Source organism: Drosophila takahashii, chromosome 3R (assembly GCF_030179915.1).
Source record: "Drosophila takahashii strain IR98-3 E-12201 chromosome 3R, DtakHiC1v2, whole genome shotgun sequence".
Taxonomy (NCBI): domain Eukaryota; kingdom Metazoa; phylum Arthropoda; class Insecta; order Diptera; family Drosophilidae; genus Drosophila; species Drosophila takahashii.
This window is the reverse complement of record NC_091681.1, coordinates 18,064,095-18,091,166: the sequence shown is the minus strand read 5'-3', so window position 1 is coordinate 18,091,166 and position 27,072 is coordinate 18,064,095. Positions and strand designations below refer to the sequence as shown.

At 43.9% G+C, this 27,072-nt stretch overlaps 1 protein-coding gene across 4 annotated transcripts in view; it reads right to left on the bottom strand.

Annotated features, from left to right (window-relative positions):
* Glut4EF (Glucose transporter 4 enhancer factor) overlaps positions 1 to 27,072 on the bottom strand; it is a 117,942-nt gene that overhangs the window by 30,397 nt on the left and 60,473 nt on the right. For all 4 annotated transcript variants that reach the window (XM_044394071.2, XM_044394072.2, XM_044394074.2 and 1 more), the window contains exons 3-4: positions 16,437 to 16,543; positions 16,143 to 16,360 (exon numbers count right to left, since the gene is read on the bottom strand). In XM_044394071.2, coding sequence (XP_044250006.1) covers positions 16,143 to 16,360; positions 16,437 to 16,543 — 325 coding nt within the window. The remainder of the gene's footprint in view (positions 1 to 16,142; positions 16,361 to 16,436; positions 16,544 to 27,072) is intronic.

Here is a 27,072-nt window from a genome sequence, read left to right as displayed (position 1 = left end):
AGTGTTTGCCAATATACGAAAACACGAAGCTTAAAAGGCCAGAGAAGCAAGCAGAGAAGCCAAGAGGCAGAGGGAAGGAGAAGCTGAAAAGACAACCCGGTAAACGCAGCATTTAAGATAAATCCGCGTCGATAGCTGAAGACCCCGAGTGAAAATGTTGGCTAAAAGGAGTAAGAACCAAGGGCCTAGGAGCCGCAGCAAAATGACCATCAAGTTCAATGTAACGAAAAACAAGTCAGCGGCACACGAGAACGAGAACGGGAATGAGAACGAGAAGTTCTTGGTTTTTATACCCTTCAAGTTGACTAAACTACTATGTAAAGGTAAAGTTGCATGGGTTGGCAGAAGGGTATTCTTCGCTCAGGTTCATTGCTCCATTTAGTCGCTGGACAACTGCAACGCTGGGCGGTAAATCAGAAAAATCAACACATAAAAACTAAACAATCGCCTCATTAATTACAATTAGAAGTGTTTATTGCACAAGCGCGGCCATAAAACGGGGAGAGCAGCGCGTCCAAGGGGCTTGCGTCATCATCAATCTTTGGCGCAGAAAGAGAGAGAGTTCGAGAGATCGTAGAGCCAGTCTTCAGTCTTCGCATCCGAAGACTGGAAGGCAGGAGAGTGGGCACGGCGACACCCGTGGGGCAGCCTCGGGGGCAGGCTGTAGGATTCATCAATCAACAGCTGTCACAGCCGCCGGCAGCCGGCCGGTTCGCAATGTCTCCGTTTCTGTCCCGGGATCTGTCTTCTGTCTTCAGTCTTCAGTCTTCAGTCTACAGTCCTCTGTCTTCTGTCCAAACTGGGCTGTCACTCGGCGCGGCGCATGCGCAGCAGCAGCAGCTCCCCAGTGAATCTGGGAAAAACTGTTGGCCAACTCAGCCAGGCAGCTTCCTGTTGAGCTGGATCCAAACTCCTCGCTTCTGAGTGGAAAATTGCCACTCGAACGGCCCGTCAGCCGTCCGCTTTTTATGCAAATGCCACGCGGTAATTGTTGCACGAATATTGCATAATCATGACACATTACAAATGATCCGCCGATTTGCAGCATGCCCGAGTCATCATCAATGTCACGCCTCATTAGCAGCCCGAAGTGCACAATCGGAATCAGAAGCTCGCAGCTGTCACAAGCGATTTGTAGGAAATCGAATAAAATTTAAACTTAAAGTTGGTAGCGATTTCCAGGCCATTTGGCTTTGGCTTTGGCTTCGGCTGTCACGCCCAACATTCTATTTTCAGGCCTCTTTGGTCCTTTGGTTCACCATCCATATACGGCTGCGGATAAACCTGCCTTCCATTAACCGGGACATCATTTATTTTTACCTTTTGGCCAACACCTAACACAGCAACGCCGGGCATTGGCTTTTTAAATATTTAAGCACCTGTCGCTTTGACAAAACGCTTTTTCATGGCAACGCCCCCAAAAAGGGGCGGGCCAGAGAACGTGAATAAGAAAAAAGGGGAGCTGGCTGACCAGGAGGATTTAGCTCTTTGGCTTTCGGGCCATTCGACATGTATGCCGTATATCAGCCGCATGACCTGCAGAGATGTCTATATCAAATGGAAAAGGCAGCTGAAAAAGGGGGAAAAATGTCACACACACACAGTCGCAGAAAAAATGAGAGAGCATCCTTTGTGCCGTGTCAGCAAACTAGATTCCATTTATTTGTGGCCCTGCCAGATTCTTTGACGCTTTATTTCCGTTTCCGGTGCTGCGAGCGGCATTTTGTTTATCCGCCGCGCCAAAGAAAGAAAGAACGAACGAGGGGCACTTTAATGTAATTGCAAGTCTATGTGAAATAAATACGAAATATTCCTATTTCTATTCCTATTCCCTGCAGTCAGTCAGTCGCTCCAATCGAAAACTTGGTCAAGAGCTCATTTCTTCCCCCCAGCGATAAGCTTTGTTGCATTACTCAGAGTTGTGAAATTGCATAGTGAGTATATATATATTGGTGTTTCCCCCGATTCCGATCCAACCGGTTATAGCTTATAATGATCCCTCGCCGCCGCTTGGCACATTTCACTCATCTAATTGGCCACCAGGCCACCCACCCACCCGCCTTTTAGCCCCTCGAGAGCCTCGTGTGCGACATGTCAAAGTAACATTTAGCGGCTTTGATGTTTGTCAAATGGCATTTTAAACAAATGCAACTGGCACAGGGCAATAAAAGCAACCAGCAGCAGTAGCACCAGTGGCAGCATAAATAAATAGCGCTATAATTTACGCTTTTCAGGTGGAAATGGCACGCAATGTCCCCCGCTTTTCCTCCTCCGCCGACTTTCGACTTATTTTGTGTAATTATTTACTGCGCTAGTTTGGGTGGGATTTATGAGTGCGAGTGCGGGGTTCCGAGTCATAAAGCAATAATTAGCTGGCTTACTGGTAAGCGAGATAACAGCTAGCAGAAAAAGAGAAGTAAAAAGAAACTCTGCCATATTGGCAAGACAAAAAATGTTGTATGGGCTCAGCTTAATTGTGGCACAAGTGTTGTAAATAAATAGATACAGATACATGGCTAATACCGAGCTGTAATTGTTATTGTTATTGCCGAGTGGAAATGCATGCGAGTGAATAGTGAATGGCTGGAAAAGCCGTTCGACTCAGACAGCTTGACGCCGCCAATAGGCAGCCAAAGCAAAGGCAAAAAGCTGCAAAAAAGCGCCAGTGTAATGATGATGAAGCTTTTTGCAATTGTTGTTTCCCTGCTACAATGGCAATTATAGAGTGCAATGGAAATTCCCGTTGCTCGCTGTTCGTTGTTTAAAGTTTAAACAAAAGGGGCAAACTCAAATTTTGCTGCGGTCGGATTTCACAAATTATACAAAACACGCGCGTCTGTAATAAAATCATGGCTAAGGAAATGCAAATGACAATGAGTAAACAACTGAGGAACTAAGAAACCGCAATTCGAGAGATTTCATGTTTTCATGTTTCATGTTTCTGGCTGCTGATTGCCGGCTAAAAAACCACATCCAAATCATAAAAGCCAACCTGCAAGTGGAAATCATTTTGGCAAGCGGCTTACGAGATTTGCAAACGGTTAGCGGCTTAAAGGCCAATGGCAGGTGCCAACTCATTCGCCATCAATCTCCGCCGCAGTCAAACGTTGTTGTTGTTGACTTGTCAAAAACGTTGACGAGTCGCGCCAAACACGCCACCTAGCGTGCGGTCGGCGCAACAGCAAACAACGACAACAACAATTTGTAATCCTATTAACCCCTTGACTGCAATTAATCAATATTTTGGCCAAAGCCACTTGACCGGCCAAAACACGATTAAAAAACCATAATTGAAAATTCAGAGAGTGTGAGATGAGGCGAAAAATACCCATATGTATATGTATGGGGCTTAGGTTTATATGCAATTTGCCAGAGTTAATTATTATAATACTCGAATAATAAATTTAGGGCCTAATTGGTCGGCTAATGACAAATCAATCAGCTTATGTAACTCTATATGCTCGTCGGTCCGATGCAAATTGCCAGTTAATCCCAGGTACTATTCACATTTTATGCATTTGTCGTTTATTTTTTATTTTCTGGCAAATTAGTGGCTTTCATTATAATCTTTATTTAATTTTATTTTGCGAATTTTGTTTTGTGCGAATATTTTTATGATACTCACTGTGTGGTTTGTGTTGTGTGTGTGTTTTTTTTTTGGTTGTTTTGCAGCCAAATCTTCAAGGCCATGCACATTGAGTGACTCGAGTTTTTGCCTCGGTGTTTTCGCTCGGCGATTTTATATAATTTTTTCCCCCTTTTTTTGTTGCCGTTCGTTTGTTTGACGGCGGCTATTGCAACCTGTCGCAAATATTTCGACGCATTTGTTATGCTTAGCTTATTTCATTATGATGATGGCTGCTCCGTATATTTATAAATGCTGCAGTCATTCATCATCGTGCCGGACCAGCTGAGCACCTGAGCAGTTGAACATTTGAACACCTGAGCTGCGCCCACATGCAGGGTGAAAACTGAACAGGAAGTGGGCCTTGAACACCTCTGGCCAAAAGCCATGAGCCATTAGCCATAAGCACTCTAAGCCAAATCACACTGCAAGGCCAACAGAACGTTGGTAGGTACCATACCCACACACTCGATTCGCATTCGTATTTTTGGCCTGACCGATTGCATACGGCGTCAAGGTTGTTCGCTTATCTTTCGGAGAAAGCGGTTCTACGGGCCATAAAATACTTAATTCCTCCAGCTACCGACCGACCCATCATCAATTGCAACCTGTTCCGAAGATGACGTGATCTTGAGCGTATCCGAAACACACTAAGTGGTAATTTATCATTCAATGCTGCGCTGGCAGCTCAAAAAAATATATATATAAGAAAACAGGAAACATAAACAGGTGAAAGGAGGGCTCAATTTATAATACTATAATGTTTTAGATATTTGTTGAAATGGTAGAAAAATACTAGGTCGCAGGTAAATATTTGCCAAATGCGAATGAACTCGAAACCCTCGCATTTCACATTTCGCATTCGCATTTAGCATTTGGCATCGGTTGAATGCACTGTGGCCTGGAAACAGCCGTCGAAATCTGAATTATTTATGTCGGTTTTGGAGAGTCGAAGGATCTGGGATCTTGGGCTGTGGGCCCTGGGCTTTTCGCATTTGGTTTTTTGGAAGGGGTAGTCGGTCGGTCGGTTGGCCTGACACTTGTTATGCAAATGCCATTCAAAGGTAAACCGGCGAAGAGCGGATCCCGTGTGTTATTTTTGTTTTGAAATGTATCCAAAAGATACTGAGCGAACTGAACGAAGCGAGCGGCTGTCGTCATTGGCAGGCGGATTGCTTGGTTGGCGTCACAACGCCGCTCTGACGACGTTTGCTATTGCTTTCCGGCATTGCAAGTCGCGCACGGGCAGCAAAATCTACAGCTACCGCTACAGATACAGATACTACTCACAGATACAGATACAAAATACGGATAGAGCACAGAGAGATTCAGATACAGATACGGATAGAGATACTCTGGCCAGGCAAGCGCATTTTATAAATAGTTGCTGCTGCTGTTGATTTTCGAAAATGTATGAGAGCAACAACAACAAGTTGTTTGCTGGCTTCTCCCGATATTTTTCTTTTGTCATTGCAAAATGCGAAAATACAAATAAATACAAATTTTTAATACGGAATACAGAGGCAGAGTGAGCGGTGCGAAATTAAAACGCAACGGGAAAGAGATAGCCGCTGAGCGATCGTTTTCACGACGCCGGCGGCGGCATTGACCGCTAGAATGCAATCAACCTAGTCCAAGGCCAAGTGGCCAGCGGTTTTTATTTTATTATTATGATTATTATTAGGCCCCGGAGGTGGGTGAGTGTGTGCGTGCGTATCGGTGAGTTATTCGCGAATTTCTCGCCGCTGAAAAGTTCAGTTCGCCATGGGAGGTTCTTTCTGGCTCATGACTAATTGTTTCGGGCATTGATTAGCAATTCTCCAGGAATACTGCATTCGAAATTCGGTTGCCAGGCGGCAATGAAACGGGGAAATTCTTTTGCTTTTTTCCCCATTAGATATCAACGGTTTATGCCAGCCAAGCAAATAGTTTTTATTGCATTGTTTGCACAATTCTCTGATTTATGCTCTTCGCTTAATTGAAAAGCAGCAGCAAAAAGCATTTTCGCACCGGAATCGACCAGCAAAAAGAAAAGCAAACGGTTGTGGCCCTGATTTATGCATCTCTATATTTATTTTCCTTTTTTGAAATCAAGTCCCGCGGCTGAAAGCGTAATTCATGAATCGTAAGTGCGACAAGTGGAGCGGTTTAACCAAGAAATAAACTCGGATTTGGCGGATTCTCTCTGTCTAGACGCAGCCAAGTGTCATTATGCTAATTAAAACAATCGAGGCGAGCTGGCTGAAGGATCAAGCATACTTTTGGGAGCATGAACCCCATGGTTTGCGAATGGGAATGGGGATGGCGCAAGGGGCAACTTTCCAATCCGGTCGAATGGCGAAGCGATTGAGACACCACCATTAGTTTGCAAAACTCGACGCTGACATGTCAAGGTTTTGCTGCCCACACGGATATGTTTAATAATAAAGTGGATAAATGCAGATAAGTGGCTTTTGTTGCCATATATACAATATATATGCGTTTTGCATTCTACTCACAGAAGTCAATTAAAGACATTAGCCTGTCCAAAGCGACAAATTACTCACCTGCAATTAGAAGAGCGAAAAGGAGATGTGAGTTGGTAATGCGGCAATTTGAATAAGAAATCTATTTGCATTTTGCATTGGAAAGGCCGCTTTCAATAATTATGATAATATCTGGTTTGCAAAGGCCGGGCCTTTGTGTTGGCAAAAATCAATATATAAATCAAATATTGCTCATACGCCACGACAGCCAGTCGCCATTTTAATGCAAACAATCACCATAATGATGATGGCGCACGCAACGCACAGGTTTTTGTTTTTTGTTCGTTTTTCTTTTCATTTTATTTTCCTCCTTGGGGTTACTTAGCGCGTTACTTTGGGGTGCATCCGCCGGCTCGACAACTTTTCCAATTACCCGAAATATAAATTGTTGCTTGGGAAAATGTCACGCAAGCTAACCTTGAATTCCTATCGATTTGCTGGCAAACTCAATTTGCAATTCTCTGTTGTTGCTGCGTGTAATTGGCCGGACTTAATTATATGCGAAAGTCTGGAGAGTGGGAGAGCGTGGGCCGGGCTATAATTAAAAGCATTCCCGATTTAAAATTCGCCAGGCTTAGGGTTTTTCCCAAAGACTGGGGAAAGGAGTTCCACAAAGAGAAAGAGAGAGAGAGAAGCCTGCGCAGTGTTTTCTCTCTGCGGGAGAGTGGAAAATGCGCGGGAAACCCGAAGCGTTATTTATGACGACCCACTGAACCACTCTGATGACGTTACTGCTCCTCTTTTCCACTTTTCCACTTTTTCGCTGATGGAAATTCAAGGAGAGCCGGCGAAGAAGGGAGGGGGCTGCGTGGGCTTTCGCCGCAACCCTTAAAAGTGTTGCCCATATTGATTTTCGTAGCTGTGTGTGTGAGTGGGTGGCTCTCTGCTGCTGCCGCTGCCGCTGCCTCAGTCGGCTTTTCTCGTTTTTCATGTCTGCCCTGACCTTGAATACATTTGCAATTCCTTCATGCGCTGCCAACTAATGTGTGTACGTGTGGTCGAGTGCTTCTGTGTTTGTTTGTCGGCACTCTGCCTTTGCCGCTGACTTTGCCCAACTTTTCCGTTTTTCCGTTTTCCCCCACCCCCCGCCGCATTTCAGCTATTTTGCCTTTGGTCAGAGCCCCATTGATGAGGGGCTTTCTTCGGCAGCTGTATGCTTGTTGTGTCATGACAAATTTGGTATGCAAAAAAAAAGCAAACAAAAAATAAAGACCGAGATATTCTGTCATGTTTGCCTGCTTAGGTGGAAATGAATTGGCTCTGACTTGTTGCAAACATTGTGGAGAATAATTTGTTTGCCAAGATGTACCAAAATGTGTTGATTTGCGTGGTGAATGAGCTTTAAAAATATAAATTATGACCACACTGTGCGAATGTACGAATGTCTCATGCAGTCTCGTGATTTATGGTGAGCCAGAAATATATATATCTTGACATTTTTCCCCATCACATCCCAAAGTGTATTTGTTGAGCTTGACTTTTCCCCCGGCGGCCATTACATTAAGCCAAGTGCCATGGCTGCGCCGCACTTTCTGCCCTGACATTGCCGGCATTTGAATTTTAATGCAGTTTTGCTGCTTCCCGCCCACAATTGCCTCGCCTCAGCGACTTGTGGGGGCGGCCCGGGGGGTGGGGGTGGTGTCATCTAAATATATATATATCCACTATATGTATGGGTACGCAGAGCATGTAACGACGCAGAGAATTTTAAGCTCTGAGGCGTGCCAGCGTTGTTGCTCTGCTTTAATTAAGCCGGCCTCCCACTTTCCCGCCCCCCGTGATCCGCCCCCCTCTGACCCGCCCCCCGTGATCCGCCCCCCTCTGACCCGCCCCCAAATGCAAATGTCAACGAGCTGTTGCTGCCTTTTCCGCCCACGCTTGCAAGCGCTTGTTGCGCACACGAAGAAAAGATGCATCACAAATCAAATGTGCACTCGGTTTTGAATTTTAATTTGGTTATATAACTTTATAATCTGGCAAAAATGAATAGGAATATATTATAAACTATTATAAATAAAATTAAAACAATTAAAAACTCACTAAAAAAATTATTAATTTAATTCTTCATAGAATAAAATGCCCTGTCCCTTGGATTCTAAGGTATCACCTACTATTAATTCACCGAATTGCCCTGGCAAGTGAATCAAAGTGCACATATGTGTGTATTAAGATCATTTGTTTGGCAAACCCCCGCACGCCAATCGCTGTTCGCCGTAGTGATGTAAGCAGAGCACTTGGCGCTCCATTGTTTGCCGGGGTGCATTTGTTTTCCCACTCGGCAAACACCCCCACCGGCAGTAGCGACACCCCGCCCCGATCAGTCAACTAAGCGTATAATTAACGAAGATTGCCATATCAAAGCAGGCAAGGCAGAAAGCAACAAAACTGCGCCCGAGAGCGACTTGCAAATGAAATCACCTGGCGGTCTAAAGTCGCTGCTGCCGCTTGTTTGGCTTTTAATTATGGCGAATGCGGCGACGCCAACAATAAATTTTCGATATATACATATAAATATATATAGAGATATAAACATACTGGTGTGCCAAGATATGTATGTTTGCGACGGGGGCCCCACAAACTCGCACGTTTGCATATTCATGGCATTTCGCGTTATTAATTCATTTTGCGCAATGCGAAAATTAATTAGCCATGAAAAGTGAATCGACCGCAAAACAATTCCAACGGCGATGCATTCACATTTCCAAATTGTTTATTATACAATTAAGAGAAGAAAACAGTATCTCCACTTGGGCCAAAGTAAAACGTTCAGATTTATGGTTGATATATCTTGGCTGGTTTGTTTGCGAATGTCTCATCGAAATAAATGGAAATTTAAGTATGAGCGAAAATACATGTGTTGTCATTAGCCAATGATTTAGCCACCGAATAAATCTCATAAATATTATTTGCTCTATCCGAATGCAGCTCATTATGAGGAGCGTATTTCGAGAGGAATAAATTAAGTGGTTTTTCGGAGATCGATGGCTTTGAGATAGTGGGAAGTGGGCTTTAATTGGGCTTTAATAGGGAGTGACATCAGCATCCTTGAGCCGGAAACTCAATATAAATAGCTGTAGACCAACACAATTTGTGGCCAGAATTGCCATTTACCATTTTCCATTTTCCGCTATCGACGACGTCAGAGCCAGGGAAAAGCAAAGGCAAAAGCAAACTGCATTGGTGTGCGAACACGTGCCGTTGCACCTCCCACCCCCCAACCCTTTTTTCCACCATTTTTGCATCATTCCCACTTATCTCCCAGTGTATGTGTGAGTGCGGCGATTTGAGCGGAAGTGAGTGAAGTGAGCAAGTGCGCATGGCGAAAAACAAGAGAGAGAGGGAGCGAGAGAGAGAGAGTGGGAGAGGGAGAGGGAGAGAGAAATGCACTTTCATGGCTAGCGGTTGTTGCGCAACATTCGCTTTTTGCCGGCCGGCGCAATGTATTTGCTGCAACAGTGTGGCATCCGCATCCACATCCGCATTCGTTTGTGCATCTGTGTGCGTTAACCTAGAAAACTGCACACATATACATACGTAAGGGCAGATGTGTTGGTGAAAAAGTACAGCCACGACAACAGTTGCAAGGGCCGCCATTTTGTTGTGTACCGTGCCCCGAAACTAGGCCAATTCGCCGGGCTGCCCTCTTTCGGCTCTTTGCACTTCTATTATTTTGCTGATCTAATTGTGACCCCTCGGCAAAGACTTTTGTACGGGGTTTAGGGGGTGGAAAGTGGGAAAAACTTGCTATTCGCTGCTAGCGAAATGAAATCGAAATGAAAGTGCAGGGTTTGTTTGTGGGGTTTTTTTTGGGGCTCGTGGCAAACGTTTTGCCAAAAGATGTTTCGCAAACATTTCGATTGCATGCTTGTCCGACCACAATGTAAGCCAGAACAATTTGTTCTTGTCGGTGGCTGAAAATGGGGACATGGCATTTAAATATGGCACATTAAGCATGTTCTTGCTAAAGGGTGTACTGGGAAAAATAAGAAAACAAGAAAGGAAGCTACCTTCGGCCAGCCGAAGCTTATATACCCTTGCAGATAAAGTAATACTCACTCGGTGCAGTTCCAGGGATTCCATATTCAGTGTTCCTATTTTTGAATTTTGTTTTTAAGTAGTCAAGAATTAAAACGCCTACTTCCTACAAATTAACAAGAATTTTCTTATATATGTTTGAATATTCCTATGGGAGCCTTAAGATATAGTGGTCCGATCCGGCTCGCTCCGACATATGTACTACCTGCAATAGAAAGAAGACTTTCGGGAAAGTTTCATCGCGATAGCTTTAAAACTGAGAGACTAGTTCGCATAGAAACGGACAGACGGACAGACGGACAGACGGACATGGCTAGATAGACTCGGCTATTGGTGCTGATCAAGAATATATATACTTTATGTGGTCGGAAACGTCTCCTTCACTGCGTTGCAAACATCTGACTGAAATAATAATACCCTCTACAAGGGTATAAGAATGCCAACAAATATTTGAAATAAAATAAAATTTATTTCGGGTTTATTATGAACAGTTATTTTAAAAGTGACTTAATTTGAAACCTATATTTTTATAACAATTAGGACGTGGCCTTTAATTGAACTATTTACCTAAAATCTAGATCAATCACTGGCCCTGCTCTGCTTTTTCCCTCGGTCTATTAGCGGATTACACTGCTTTTCTCCCTGTTGATATTTATATTGTATCATGCAAGTGCACATATTGAATCTGGCCATAAGCAGAAGGCTGGCAAAGTGTGTCAGAGGCGCGGGCCCGAGCCCAATGCCAAATTCCGCATTCGGCGAAGCGTTTTTCTTTTTCATTTTAATTTTTTTGCTCATTTTCGGGCTCTGCCAATGCGAATGACAGCGCTGCACTTGCACACGCCAAAAAGCAGCGCTAGGGAAAACTTTACTTTGCGGTGGTCTTTCCCTGATTTTTCCTCTTTTTCCCACCCATGCTGTCCCGAAGTGATGACAAATATAGCATGAAATGGCCAGGTTAAAACTGCAGCAAGCCAGAAACAGCAAAGCAACACGGATACTAACAAACACACACACAAAATGGCAAACGGAAACGAGGCCAAACGATGAGCTGAAGCTTTTGGCTCGAGTGTCCGCTTCGTTTTGTTTCGAATTGTTTTGTCACCTTGAACATGAAAATTGGCGCTGCATTTGTTGCTCTGGCCGTTTTCCGCTTTTCCGTTCGCCGTTCGCCGTTTGCATTTGCACTTGGCACAGATCTCGACCCGTGGAAAAGCCAACTACTAAATATTCATTTTTCCAATATCGCCGCCGCTAACTGCGTATGTAGAAATATTTTTATTGCATTTCTGTTTTGCTCCCCCATATTGCCAGTTGCCTTTTTCCATTGCCATTCGCCTTAGTCACATTTCTGCAATTATGACAAATTTATGAGTTCGTTTCTCCCACACACATGAGTGCGTGAGTATGTGAGTGTGACTGTGGGCACTCCTGCAACTGACTTTCCGACTTTCTGACTTTTGACGGATTGCGGCAGCCATTTCCTTGGCTTGTTGAATGCAAAAGACGTGAGACATTTGTCAGCTTTGGCGATAAGTTTAAGTGGTGATTTAGTTTCGAAAATACCCAACTATTTTTAGAGTATAATTTTTTGATAAGCCAAAGGCAAATTCTTTTGGCCTTTGTCATTTTTCAGTTTTTAGTTATATTTGCTCAGGTGTAATTGTAATTTATGTAAGTATATCGTGCTTATAATATAGTTTTGTGATTCATCTCCTATTGTCGATAGCTAATCGGTAATTCATTGCACAAGAATTAAGATAAGATTGACCATGATTTAAAGTCATTTTTTGCTCTGTAACCCTTCGCTTTTCCCTTCGTTTTCCCCTCCCCTCCCATCGATTGCAGTTTCTTGAGGTTCGAGGTGTAGGCTGCCCGGCTGTCAGTCAGTTGCTCTGTCATTTATTCTGCTTAAGGTGTAATTACATTTGTGCCCAGCTGGTTCGCTTCTCAGTCATTACTCATACGCCCCGTGCCCGTCGCCGTCGACGGGTTGCCTAATCTACCAACGCAGCCAAGATGTCGACACTTTGGCCAAGTCATTTGCAATTGTTAATGCCCCACAAATTGCAAATCTCGAGGGGGGAGGGCATCCAAATGGCTTTTAGCAGCACAATTAACTTTTAATAATAACTCAATAAAGGCAAGCGGCAAAGGCGAACGAAAGGCGAGTGCCAAAGCGAAGAAAAATGACTTATAGATAAATTTAAATCGCTTCCTAATCAGAATTCAAGGTTAACAGCCATATGAGTGAAATTAATACACACGACTGCGATGCTGACGTCGATCTATGGTCTTTGTACAAGGTGCCAAAGGCAGAGCAATTGCTACATGTTTTTTTTATTTTTTAGTTTGTATTTTTCTGTACTCTGTATTCTGTTTTCAGATTTCTGATTTCCGAGACTGAAACTGAGGTGCTCGAGTGTGTGGTGTTTTGTGGTGAGTGAATGTTGACTCAAGGTTGCTGCAGAGCCCCTCAAAGGCACTCGTACGAATTTTAATTAAATTCTGCCATATTTCTGCGCTGCTCTGCTCTGCTCTGCACTGCTTTTCGGTTTAAAAATAATTTGCAGAAAGTTAAGCGAAGACACGCGAAGGAAATAAGGCAAAGCCAGGGCGCAGGTGAGGTGTAAGCGAAAATCACAAATATAAATTTAAGCTTGTTTAAACAGAGGCAGCTGTTTAAAAATAAATGCAAATGCAGTTTATGCGCTGCTGTTCGCTGCACTCATAAAAAATCAATTCTAAACATTAGGAATTTGCCATTAAAAGTTGTAATAATCTTAATCATAAAAATAACATTTTTTAATGATTTTTATTTTAGTTTCAATCAACAATTACTTAAAAAAAAAAACATATTATAAGTGTTGTTTGTAGACATTTTTTTAAATCTTTATAATGCAAATTTCTCTGTTTAAAAATATTGTTATCCGTCACTAAAAAAAGGTACACAAATATGAACGATATATGCTCGTATGTTATTAATCTGCTTAAAAACACAATCTCTTTGTTTAAAAATATTTTCGCTATCATCAAAAAAATTGTACACTAATATTTACGATGCCCTGAATGGTAAAGTGTTGCCAGTTTCGAAATTGGGGGGTTCAGTTTTTGAAGAGTGTGCCTTTCGCGCTGCCAGCTGCAAAATGCGCGCACATTTGTCAAAAAAAGGCCAGAGCAGCTAAGCCAAGGCTCACACAGACACGTGTGCAGCGCCATGTTGGCTGGCCGCGAATGCAGTTCCGCCGCCCTTCCCCCTCCCCATTTCCTCCCCTTCCGCCAGCCATTGTTTTTGTTTGTGTTTCAACTGTCAGGCATTGCGAAAGCTTAATGCCAGCTAACCGCAACGCCTGCCGCTCATCCGCCCCTTGCCCCCCGTCAGCAGCCCAGTGTAAAGAACCCCCTCGACGCCGCCCCTGAATCAACCGCCGCGCAGTCTGCTCTGTGCACTATAATTTGCCTGTTTGCTTTGGCTTTGCCGTTTTTGTTGCCTTTTGATATTATAAAACAAATTAGTCGGAAAAAAAAACGAAAACAAAAACAAAAAACTATGCTATACTGTGAGTTGGAATTTGAAAAGTTTATACTAGACTAGAGAGAGAACATGGCGTGTGCAATTAGCCGCATCTACAAAGTGAATGCTGATGCGGCTCAGCTCTCAAAGGGTTGGCCCAATTAAGTTGAAAATTTGAAAATTCAGGGGAAATTCTATGAGAGATCTAGTTGAGTAGGGGAGTCACTTTCCCCGCAGTTTGTCACCGCAAATTGCTGACTCTGATTGCTCTTGTCACATCGCCGCCTGCCATCGTGGCAGTTTGCGTTTTAATTTCCCCTCCAGGATTGACTTGTGGCCTTCCCACTCGAGCTTTCCTTTGGCTTTCCTTTGGCGGCCATCGCGAACTCCACATGAGTGTGCTTGGAAATTAATGGGCGAGCGTTTAACCACCCATTGCGGTTGGGGTTCGGGGGGTTTGCCTTGGCTTTGCCTTAATGCGAGTGCAATGGCAAGGGCCTTGATTAAAAGGCAGGCGGTGGGGCAGCCCGAGGCTCCGTTTGGCCCTGATTGTCACGGGTGGCGGTAAATGGCGAATGGCGAATGCTGAATGCACATAAATCTGCATTTTAAATAATAACCCGCACGATGGTGTTGACGATTCAGCGAGAGACAAAGGCCGCAATGAGTGTTCCACTGCAGTTTAAGTTTAAATCATTCCATTTGAATCGCGCTTTCAACGAAGGTTAATCATCAATGCATCTGGTAACACGCGCCGCGGTGCGTATGAGTAATGTCAGCTGGATGCCATTACGTATGCGCCACGTGGCCGCCTTGAAGATCCCCATCTCCATCTCTACATCCACGCCACCACTCGATTCGAGTGCATTCTGATGCGGCACATCACACAGCTGACAACTGACAATAATTGCGCACAATTAGACATTAATTGCATTCGTTCTCAGCGATCCCGGCGATCGTACATTTATCCATCTATTCATCCATCCAGCTGGCTTGTGTTTTCGCTGGCCAGCGATTCGGCGCGATTCGAGATGCAAGATGCGGAAATGCGGCATATATCTTTTCAATTAACCAGCCACGCCTTGGCAAAATAAACTTTTCCATTGTGCTCGTTTGTGCATTTGTTTGTTTTCCAGCTCGGCCCCCGAAAAAGGGTGGGCGTGGTCGCCTGACTCTGACACATAAATTCAAATGCGCATTCCCAGCCGCAGACAAATTTTCTTCTCTCTTTTTATTTAAGACTGGCGGAGCAGGAAGTTTGACGCCTTGGTCAGCTTTTTCGGCTCGGTTGTGCAACAGGTATAGAAAGTGAAAGTGCATTCGCTGGCAGCGAAGACTCGAAAGCGTTTGACTAATTGAAATGAATGGAAAATTGATTGGATTTGGGCGAGAAGTCACGTTGTTATGGAGAGTATGGCCCCTTCCCTAGCTATCATATATTTAAAGATAGGTACTTATAGAATCAATCATTAGGTATTTTGAGCAGATTCCATGTTATTTAAAAAACTTATAGCGTTGTCTATCTTATTTTAAATATTTTATTCTAATTTAGGAACTACATAAATATTATTAAAATATTTTTCAGTGTTCTTTTGAGCCTGACCTCGTGTAAATAAAACATGTAACCACCATATGAAAATCTAATCAGACTTTCAAGGCTAACATATTCTGGCGCGGCTGCTGCTCACTTCGATATTTGTTCTTGCCGCTGCTCGTTGTCGTTGTTTTTAGGTTTTTGTGTGTTTGCTGTTAAGAGCCCTTAAAAGCTCTAAACGAAATAGCCAAACACACGAGCGGGCAAAAAAGCGTAACTAGTTGGGCAAACAAACGGCAGAAGTTTTTTTTCGACCGGCGGCGAAAAGGGGGGCGTTCGTTATTGTTGGTTTTCAGTTGCGTAAGTTTTGTGTTTCGCTTCTCGATTTCGATTTTCGGGCTGCGGCCCTTAAAGTTCAAACATAATTAATTAAAGAGCCAACTCTGTGGGCTCTTTGTGCAGAAGGGGGGTGGGGGATTATTGATTTTGCCATGTGTATGTGTGTGTTTGCCAAGTTAACGAGCTGCTGACATTGCCCTTTTGTGTGATTGATGCGTTGGCATTCTCCTAGGCGAGAATCATTTTCGACATTTATTTGATTATTTATATGTTTCCCTTCGCCGGCGGCATTGCGTATGAGTATGAGTAATGAATAATGGGCGATGTGTGAGGCGGTGGCAGTGGCGCATCAAGCATACGCCGTGTGGCCGTGCCAAGAACAGACCGACATTTACATAATTATGGCAATTAAAATCTATACACAAAGTTGCAATTAAAATGCAACAAAATGTCACGCTCCACCGCCGACAGCCTAGATTCCTCTGGCCGCATTCTTATATCTAGATTTCCTATATCTATATCTAGATTTCTGAATTCAGCAAGAAGGCTAGATCAAATCGAATCACTCACCTTTTTCTTGCGCTCCTCCTTGAAGTCGATGACAATGCCCTCGTCCGACGTGGACACCGATGTTGTGCGTATGCGAGCGTTGGCCGCATCATGTGGCGACATTATGTTGTGTGGACTGTGGTGGGCGTGGCCGTCGTCGCTCAGGGGCGGCGAGGCGGAGCCGGAGCTCCAGGAAGCCGACGAGCTGCTGCCGGGACTCGAGCACTTGTCGGCCATTGCTGGGGAATTGGTAAAATTAATTAGCGAATCGGGCGGGCCAAAGGGGGGTCGGGGTTCAGGAGGGGGATGACCTACAGCCATGCGGACTCTGCAGCTTCATCGAGGACAGAATCTCGGCGGCGCGGCATGTTTCCTCGTAGTTGCTGTAGTCCTGCAGATCGCTGGGCGGACGTTTCCGGGGACTGAAAGATAAGAAGGGGAAAAAAGGAGGGCTTAGTTAAGTTTGTCAGAGGATTAAAGGTTAATATTAAGTTTATCCTCATTTTAAATAATTGTATTCAAGATATTTTAGATTATAAAATATTTTAAGTTCTTAAGTTTTAAGTTAAATGACAATCTTCTTGACCTAGTTCTATTGCATACCCCTCCCTATTTAACCAACAAATCAATTCCAGCTCTGAGCATTGACCCAGTTTTGATTCTTGATTTTATCAGCCACCCCCACAAGCGCTCATCTACATATAGAAACTAGAAACTGGCCGATAAAGATATAGACACGCAGGCGAACGGCAGCCTTTGGCTTACCAACATCAAAGCGGCCGCCCATCGTTTGCAATTTACACAACAACAATGCCCCGAGGTCTTTTTGAGCGATAATCGCCTCCAGCGGCATTTCAATGCAAAACATCGCTAAACTATTTTTCCATTTAACTAATTTCTGTGGCCACCAAATTCCACTGAACTGAACTGCCGCCCATTGTGTGTGTTATTGTTTCGTCATTAATTGGCCTCCTTCCGACGGCCTCACATAGTTGAAGCGACGTCATTCAGTCAGTCGGTAGATTTCCCAGATCTATTGGATTTTCCAACCCATGTTGGTTTTAAGCTTTAAGCTAACCTTGGCGCAACCTTCGCTGGCCAAATCGGCGAAAATCCTTATGAACAGCGTGTTTGTGAGCTCGAATAAATTGAACAAAGGAAGCCGAGTCAACATTGGTTGAAGCATAGAGACAGAATGCATCTGGTGATTGGTGGGTAGGAGGTGGAATAACCATAAAGACGCGACACTGTCATAAATTCAAAACATTTGAAAGGGAAAAACTGATTTGGCATAACCGCCACAATCAAGCAGAGTGCCTCCCCCAAGATCATTGAGGCAAATGCTTTGGCTATTGAGACATCGTCATGGCCACGGCTAACCAAAAAGGGATGCGTGCCAGGATTAAGCTTGGTTCCTTGGAGTGCAAGTCGAGATACTACACAAAAAAAAAAAACTTGATATGAAACGATGATCGATTTTACGTTACTTGGTATAAATTTTGACTTGATTGCATTGCCCGGTTCGAATTTCGAGTATTGTCTTTCTCCCTTCCTCTCTTTTTCGAAATCAGAGAATCTCCGAAAGAGAGACTTCGGTACAACCGATATGCAATACCAGAAATTTACCATGCGCATCTCGATTTGACAGCGACTTGTTTTTTTTTTGTGAGCTGGAGAGCTAGTGCAGCGATGCACCGAGCAATTATTGATGCTTAGACTTAAGCGGCTTATTTGCAGCCAGAACTCCCTTCCAACTGCTTTGTTATCTCCCGGCCATCTGCTTTGGGCCAAACACACAAAACACCAAACACAACTCGTGCCGTTGACTCTCTTTCTCCTCCCTCCACCCATTGTGCAATGTGAAGAGCCGCTGGCAATTGTGGCCAAGACTGCACTTAGCCGAATGCAGGCTTCGTCGGCCTGCTAGCTGGGCCATAAAACTTTATTACTCGGCTACCAGGTTTAAGCCTTTTGTCTAATGCGCGGCTATCACTGGCACTAGCTTTGGCACCAGCCACCTCAGCTTGCCTGGATTTCCGTCCCAATTAAATTTACTAAACTCGACGATAAATTTCGGCCGCAGATCGTTGCTAATCGCATAAAAGTAAATTCGCGCATAAATCGACATTTCCCCGAGAGAAGAAGAAGCCGTGGAGAATCAGTGCTGTCTTCTTGCCTCTTTTCCCCTCATTTTTGTTAAGCTTTTGCCGGCCGGCAAAAGGCGCGTGCCTGACGGAAACTGCAAGGGGGTTTTGGTTTCGGCCATCACGATGTGGCCATTTAATGCGCACAATCCGTACCGTTAGGCCGTTTGCTTTCCGCCCAATTGCGCTGAGCTCTGTAGCTGGAAAAACTTTAATAAACTGCAGTTGCAATGCAACTAGCTGATGTTGATGTTGCATTGTTGATGCTGCTTCTTTGGCTGCCTTTTGACCAGGCTGCCTTTTCGGCCTACTCGCTGCGTGGCCGCACGTAAATTGCCCCAGAGCGCGTGATTGAAATGCGATATATTCGCGCCCGATTTTGGGGCCAGGCTCTTCAGCTCTTGAGCCTGGGAAATGTTTCGCTATTTCGCTGTTTTTCTGTTCGCCTGGCCATTATTTGACCACGTTTCGGCTGGCCGCAATCAAGAGTCGCGGAAAAGAGGTGTTGAAAGCAAAATTACATTGCAGTGTCAGGAAGTAGGAGATGCGATATGATATGCCCCGGACTGAAGGAGGTTGCTTTGGCTTGGCTTGTTTGTTTGTTGCATGTGGCGGCGAAATTAGTGTGGAAAATTGCATGAAATTCGCTGGCTGCGGCTCCATTTCGACTTGATTTGCAGTGCGGTTGGCAGTTTGCAGTTTGCATTTTGCAGTTTACAGTTTGCAGCTTTGTAGCTTGCAATTAAAGCTTATTGAATTAGCCACGTGCTCGAGATTCGCTTGTTTTTTCGGCCTGGGCCGGGAAACTTTCACCAAATCGCCCAGGGAAAGCGCAAGTGCGAGTTAGGCGGAGACAAAGCGACGACTCGGTGGCCGATGGCCGGCAATCTGCCATATAAAAAGGCCCCTCAGATATCGCCAATCAAAATCTAAACCATTTTCAAGTGTAATTTATACGCAGGCGAAAATAAAAGCCCCTCCGACCGAAAAAAACAGAAAAAGCGAACAAAAAGACCTGAAGTCGTTGGCTGATTTCAGTGATTAGAGTGGAGCGGTTTTTGTTGTTTTGCTAGCCCAGAACTTCATTGAGGTTTTTGTGCGGCGAAAGAGCTTTTAGCTTATCAGTTTGCACGATAAGAGCCAAGATTCTATGGCACATATCTGCGCTTATTCAAGCCAATGTCAACAGCAAACAGCAACAACAAAAGCGGAAATGTTCGTTGGAAAACGAAAAAGAAAAGTAAGGCGAACCAAGCGAAGGTAAATACAATTTGGACAAAAGGAAATCGTGTAATGACAAGTGTTTTCGGACCCAAAATGGATCGATGGATGGGTGTATTTATGGTATCTCTACAGGAAGCGCTCTGGTTTCGCATTTTAACCAGTTTTCAAACGGCCACGGTGCGTATGCGCAATATAAATGCAAAATCTTTCCATTTAACAATGGAAAGCGAAATGAAATCAAAACAAATCACCACACATACGCATTTTTATTATTCAATATTTTTGTGCCTACATTTTTGTCTTGTTTTTTATGGTTTGTTTTTTTTTTGTGTTTATACTATATTTTGCCCATGACGTTGCCAGACGATCTTTATGAGCGTGTGTGTATGTTTTTTATTTTGGTTTTATTTTTGGACAGGCCGAAAAAATCAGACAAGTGCCTGGGATTGTTGTTAGCTGTTGTTGTTCAAGGTGCTAGTTTCAGTTGTTTTTTTGCATTGCGTGAGGTGAGTCAATTCGTCGCCCCCTTCTGCCTTCTGCCTTTTTCGGAGGTTTTTCTCACATGGCACTACACAAAACATTTTGAATTCGCCTTTTGTTTGTTTATTTTATTTAAACAAGGCGACCTCTTTTTTTGTTGTTGTTGTCCCTGTTAATTTGGAGGTTTCATTTTTTATTTAGCCCTGCCCGCCGCTGACACACATAATTTCTGCTTCTTTTTTCTGCGCTGCTTCAATCTTCTCCCCGCAAAAAGCGAATAATAAAATTGAGTTGAGCAAACAAAAGCCCGACTTTTGGGGATGTGGCCTCAAAGCCAAGTAGCGCCGGCAGGCCAGACGGAAATTAGTGGGGGTAAACAAGGCGAACGGCGGAGAAATACCGACATTTTTGCAGGTGAAATACGCGGAGCATTAAATCGCAAAAAAAAAAAACAAGCGCTGTGCGTAACAGTAAAATGTGTGCGTATTTTTTCTAAGGGGTTTTATTTTTTTGGAAAGAGAAGGGGGAGGGCAGGAATTTAACTCAATGGCGCAGGCGTGTTTTCGGCCTCTTCGTCTTGCCGGCCGCTTTATCACCCCATTTATGGCCGTATGCGTGATGTTTACTTTCGGTTTATTTTGATTCGGGCCTCTACTAATTTTTTCGCAGATAACGACGGCAAAACGTCAGAGAGTAGGCGTAGTAGTAAATAGTTATGCTGAAATGGCTGTTTCTTCTTTTTTTTTCTGTTTTCGTTGGGCTGCTATTATTTATCTGTATTCGTTGAGCACGTGCTCTTGTTGATTAGTTTGAATGGAGCTGTGTGATTCGTTTAATGGCTGGATTTCTGGTGCTTCAAGTCTGAGGATTGGCCTGGTTGTCGGCAACTCAATTAACATTTAAAGCCAACGGTATAATCATTTTATTTTACTGCCGCCACAGCAAACGAAAGAAAAAGGAACCATTTGAACTATGGTAAAAATCTGAAAACGAAGCACTGGAAAATGGAGGGAAAAACATTTAACAGCTTTCCTTTCTTGTTGTTCGTTTTTCGGCGGGACCCGCATCGTTTACATAGCCGAATGGCGCTTTAAACATTTTTTGTCTATTTCGGTTGTTCCCTAATAGGCTCCCCTATCCCCCTAACCACCCCTCGGGTTTTTCCGTTTTCCCCCGGTTCACGTCCCAAAGGCTCCACGCCTTTTTAGAGGCTCATTTGCACAAATTACTAGCATTGCGACAACGGCCAAGGAGGCAGCAACAACAATGCAATTGTCTGTGGCAACAAAACCAAACAAACACAAGCCAGAAGGAAAAGCCAAAGCCAATGCTAAAGCTAAGGCCTAAGCCAAAAGGTAGAGGCGGAGAAAAGCCCAAGAAGACATTGTCACCACATTCCGGCAACGGAAGCCAGCCGGCGGTCGAAGCAGATTGCCTATCGCCCCATGGGCCCAGTTCCCCCCAACCCTCTTTAAAGTCCCTGTCCTGTGCACTAAAAAAAATGTATTAAATAAATTATATCTTCATTTTATTGCAATGCCTTTAGAGCTTGTACACACAAATTCCAGTCAGATATATTAAAAAAGGTTTCCTCTTGTTTTGCATTTCATTGGAATCCAATTACCAATATATATTGGATTTAAGCAAAGAAAAAATGAGCATTGACATTTATTTTTTAATTTCTATAGAAAAGTGTGTCAAAATTGAATTTTGTATACGAAATGTGATTTTTCGAAAGTTCACATCAATGAACGTCAACGCTGCAATAGGACTTAAACATCTAAAAAAAAAACGTTTTTATTTTTAATTCCTTTTTTCTCGGTGCAGGAGAGTCATGAATAAAAATCGTATTAATTCCGCGCCAATGTCGATTCTGTTTCAGCCATTTGGCGTTTGTTTTTTCCATTTTTTCCCCCATTTTCCCCACATTTTCCTTCCCTTTTGCGACATCGGCGACAGGAGGCCTCAACTTGAACTTGAGCGGCTGGTTGAACCGAACCGAGCTGAGCTGAGGTGTGCCCCGTGGGCTTATTAGAAATGCGCGGACATGAGCTGCTTTTCCTTGGGCTTTTCAGGGGAAAAGCGGACTAGCGGAAGGCTCGACAGGCAGCGAAGCAACTTCAAAGTGGGCTGGGGCTGGGCTTTTCCCCAGGCACTGCACCTTGCCTTCGGGGGCCTACTGTACTCGCTGTACCCGTCGTACCTGGCCCAAAATGTCATTAGCCATGGCCAATGTTGTAGCTGCCGGCTGCCGATGTTCAGCCATTTCCATTGCCATTTCCACTTTCTATTGTTTGTGTGTGTGTTTTTTTTCGGGAAATTGATAAATCGGCGAAATTCAATTTGAAAAGTTGCCCGAGAGAGGACTTCCTCCGTCCCACTCAAAAGTGACAGAACCAACAGGCCGGGAACCAACAACCAGCAGTCACCGGTCGGTGACAAGAGCAATAAGCGTGTGACAGTCGAAAGGGCGTAACAAGCTGTCAGTTGTCACCGTTTTCCATGGACATTGGTCTAGACACGAAAAGGGGGGTGAGTTGGGTGAAATGGGGGTTTAAAAGGGGGTTTAGTGCGGAATTGACACACCTGCCACCAGGCAAAGCACTCTGAATGTGGGCCGCTGCTGCTGCTGTTTGCCGGCATCCAGCGCCTCCAGCTGATTAGCATGCAGAGCGCCAAGCGTCAGGAAGTTCCTCCACTACTGCACTACTGCATTTGCTGCATTACTGCAGTTGCAGCTGGAACAATTTAGCGGTACTTGACTGACCAGCCAGCCACAAGACCATGGGAATTGCCCACTGTGGCCAACGGAGGTAGAGAACAGTGGGATGCATAGCTAACAAAATCAAATACTTTTAAAAATAAACCATTAGAATAAGCAACTAATTTAATTTCTACAAATATTTCAGACTGAAATTGAACATCAATTATTTTATTTTAATAAATTAGGTTTTTAATGTATTATATTTTAGATCTACTTTTTCGTTGAAAACTGTTTACAAATTCTAATCATAAAATTCTCAGACACGACACACGAAATCCATTGGGACCACTTAAATTAATGCTAGCCAGAATAATAGTTTTCTTTCTTTTGTTGAAACGCTTTCGGCTTGCTTCAGCTTATCACTTAACAATGTCAATTTCAATTAAAATCTTCGTTATATTGGCCCCACTATGCCACTAACCACGAAGCATTGTTTTTGGCCCACTCGAAGCGACAGTCGTACGTGTGCGTTGCCTTTACAGTTAAGTGGCTGGCACTGCAGTAGAACACACAGTGCACTCTGGCTAAATGGGTTGCACACACTCTGGATGGATGGATGGACGGACAAGACAGTCCCAGTCCCAATGCCCAATGCCCCCATCAATGTGCCGAGTCGTCGCCTGCATTTTGATGACCCGCTCGCTTGGCCAGCATTTAATTCAATTAACAAATCGCGACGTTCAAGCGGACACTTTAATTATCCAAAGAAAACCCCGGGAAAAACTCTGTTTAGCCCCGCTCTTGGTTACCTGATTTGACGGCCAAGTCAAGGTGAAGGCGTGGCCATTCAAATTAGCCGAATTCAAATCCCATTCCGAGACCAACGTGACACGACAATTTGACGGAATCTTGTGGGTCACCCACCGAATGGAAATGGAAGTGGAAATGGGAATGGAAATGGAATGACAGCGCCCCAGGGCTCCAGAGTCCAGGACACCGACCCAAAAGCAAAACCCAAACTCTAATTGACACAACCCAAAGAACCGCTCCAACTTTTGCAGTTTAAGTAGAAGTTGAAGGAACCGAACTGCAATGCAATTGCCATTCCGGCCATTCTGGCCACCGCAGGCCCGGCGAAATAAGCCAAATCACTGCTTGGCTAGCTGGCAGGCTAGAAATCTGTAACTGTAACTGGAAATTACAGAGCTGCGCTGCGGTTTGGACTGCCTTATGCCTTTTGCCTTTGAGTTGAGTTGGCCAAATGACTTTTGTGTCTCGGACTGAAACCCAAACTCCAATCCCCGACTACGAAGTGGTTTCTCGCAGTCACTTGCTGTCAGACATCAGTGCCAACACCCGCAGCGTTTTTGCCATTTCAATTGGAAACAACTCAATCAAATTGCCTAGACCAGGTCGGTCATTATGCCCCCTAAGCCCCCTAGATCCCCTCCTAATTTTTCTTGGACTTAGCCTGCAATTGCCGCAGAAGGAGAAACAATTCAATCTAATTTTGGTTCTTCGAAATTTGCGTTTTGGCCGCAGTGCAAATGTTGCGTGTTGCATAGGCCACAGTCTGTACTCCTTACTTCATACTATACAGTAAGTGCCCCGCCCCTTCCGCCGGCCTCCTTTTCCAGTTCGGTCTGTCATAAGTGTGCACGTTAAATTTTATTGCCTGCGATTCGAGAATCGGCACACCAAACGATGGCGAACTTTAATTTATGAGCAACTGTTGATCATGTTGCTGTTTCAGACACTATTGTCGGGTTTTTCGCGCCCCACGAGCTGCGCGATCTGCACTTTTTATTTATTTGCTGGCCAGCCAGCTAGCTAGTTGTGTGCCCATTTCGAACTGGACACAGTAGCCACCGCAGCGGAGCCACTAAAAATTTACTAGCTGACGAAAATGGTACGAATATGCGCCCATTGGCCCCCTTTTTTTCATCCGCCACTTGATGTGTTTTTCAACAGATTGTTGCGCCCATCAACGTCAACACATCTCTATGGGTATATCTATATATCTCTTTCTGCATCACTCAAGGTGGGGTGAAATGGTTGAAATGGAGCTTTTCTGACACAGCCTATTAATGCATTTGGTGGGCATGAGTAATGCGGGGAAACTCATTTTAAATGGAGCTCAGAATTAAATAGAATGCCAGATTTAAGGTTTCTCCATTTGAACTGCATGAAATTCGCATTATTTGCTTCACAAATTACGGTCAGGTTGTGTTTGCCAGGCCCCAATGACCACAGGAGAGTCCCTCGTTTTGTCTAAAGCCTCCACTTTTCGAGGGAATTCATGACCCTTCCGCCAAACCGCATCGATTCGGATTCCTTTTTGGCACGAAACTCATTCTTTGGCCAAATCATAAGCAGAAAGCGTAGGGTAAAGACAGGCCCAAACGGAAAGTACAAAGTACACTGAGAGAAATGTAATGTGCAATTTAATAAGCATAAACTAAACTAAACGATTTAAAATCTTAAAAAATTACAAATTTGAAGTATTAATACCTCACTATTTATTATAAAATTCTATACTTTTCTCCCAGTGTCCGAACTCACGAACTGCAATGGCATTTTGTTGTTTTTTCCGCGTTCTTCGCTCTTTTTTGCATTTTGTTTAGCGCTGCGATTTGAATGCAGAAATAAAATTTTACGATCAAACAAACTATTCGTGCAGAACATTGGGAAATTGTGTTTACGTTCATTGGAACGGTGCATGGGCAATGGATATGGATACCCCCTGTTTTTAGGGGGGGAAATTCTGGGAAAGGGGGGTATTCAAGGGGTGTATATAGGTTATATGGTCCCTGGTATTCGAGTGGAGTGTCTCTCCTGGCCGAATGAATGCGAAATGCGAATGCATTTCAATAATTTGCCGTCGAGGGGCCGTCGCTTAGAAAATTATTATAAATTTTGTTCTCTCCCCCGAACGTGCCCCCTTGAACCCCCCTTCCCTCCCTTGCAACTTTTTTGTTGTTGCTGCATTGCCATTATCGTTGCCTTGCTGCTGGCTTTGTTTTTGTTCTGCTTCAATAATAATTTTGACCCACTTTTGCGCTCGACTTGACTTTTTATTGTACTGAAATTAAGTATTATTTTTTTTGCGTTTTTCTTCTTTTTTTATTTTTGCCAGCGGTTCTGCTCGGTTCTCGGCGTATTTTTGAGGGCAAGACAAACAGTCGCTCATAATAATATTTGTACATAGTCTCTTGCCAGCAGCAAGCAGCAGTGAAAAACAAAGCTAAATAAAACGAAAAATAAAAACTGGCAAATATTTTTCAAGTCTCGGCTAATTGCCGCTGCCAGCCAACTTGGATTTGAATTCTGTTTTTCCACCGAACCCCATTCCCCCTTTTTTTCCCCACCACCTCTGCACTTTTCCCTTGTTGTTATTGCTAATTTCTTGACGTCACCACAAACGTCGTTGTTTATGCAGCCTTCGTCACTGGAATTTTCTGCCAAAGGGTAGCTAAATCGCTTCTCAGCCAATTTGCATTGGAAATCGGAAATCAAATCGATGTCATGACTAATACATTAGTTAATTGACTTTATCACTTCTTATTTTCCTGCAGTTTTCCCCCGACCAAGTCGAACTTGTTGAATAATTATTTACAACTTGTTATTGTTGTTCTGAATTTGTTGTGTATTTTTTGTTGATTTCGTTCTTAATTCTCTTTTTTTGTTTTGCAACGGTAAACTTGTTTGTAAATTATTTTTATTATTATTGTTGTTGGGGCTGTGTGTGTGTTTTTGTGCTGTTCTTTTGCTTTTCTTTGCTCGCTGCCAGTTTCCCATATTGTTTGTTTTTGCAATAAACAACAGAGGCGAATGCAACTGGCGTGGGGATGGAGGGGTAGAGGGGGTTTTGCTCCCCCCGGCGACGGTTGCTGTTGTTAATCATTGCAATTACAACAGCAGCAACTATAACTGAGTAACCTGGCCAATTGACGCTTACACGCTTTCATTAGACGAACGACCCCCGGGGGTGGGGAGGGGAAGGGGGTTTTGGAGGGGTGCTTTCCTATATGCACATACAGTTGGGGTCCGCCGTCCACTCGAGCGTTAAAAATTAGCACTGACGCAACGCATTCGCCGCGTAAATTGACATTTACGCGATAATTACGCGCTTATTATATTTATTACCACTTTTTTTCCGCATTTAATTCGCTTCCATTTTTTTTCCCCCCGCTATTCTTTTTTTCATGATTACTTCTCTTCTGTATCATTATGCGTTCTTTGTCTGTCAACTGCAATTGCAGTGGGTAATAAAAGGTTCTTTATAGGGGCTACTTGAGAATCAAAGATGATTTGCAGCTGGATTTTCCTTGTTAGCTGGAGTTTTCCTTTTTTCCTGATTTTTTAAAAGCCCTAATCAACTATTACATCAAACGAGTGG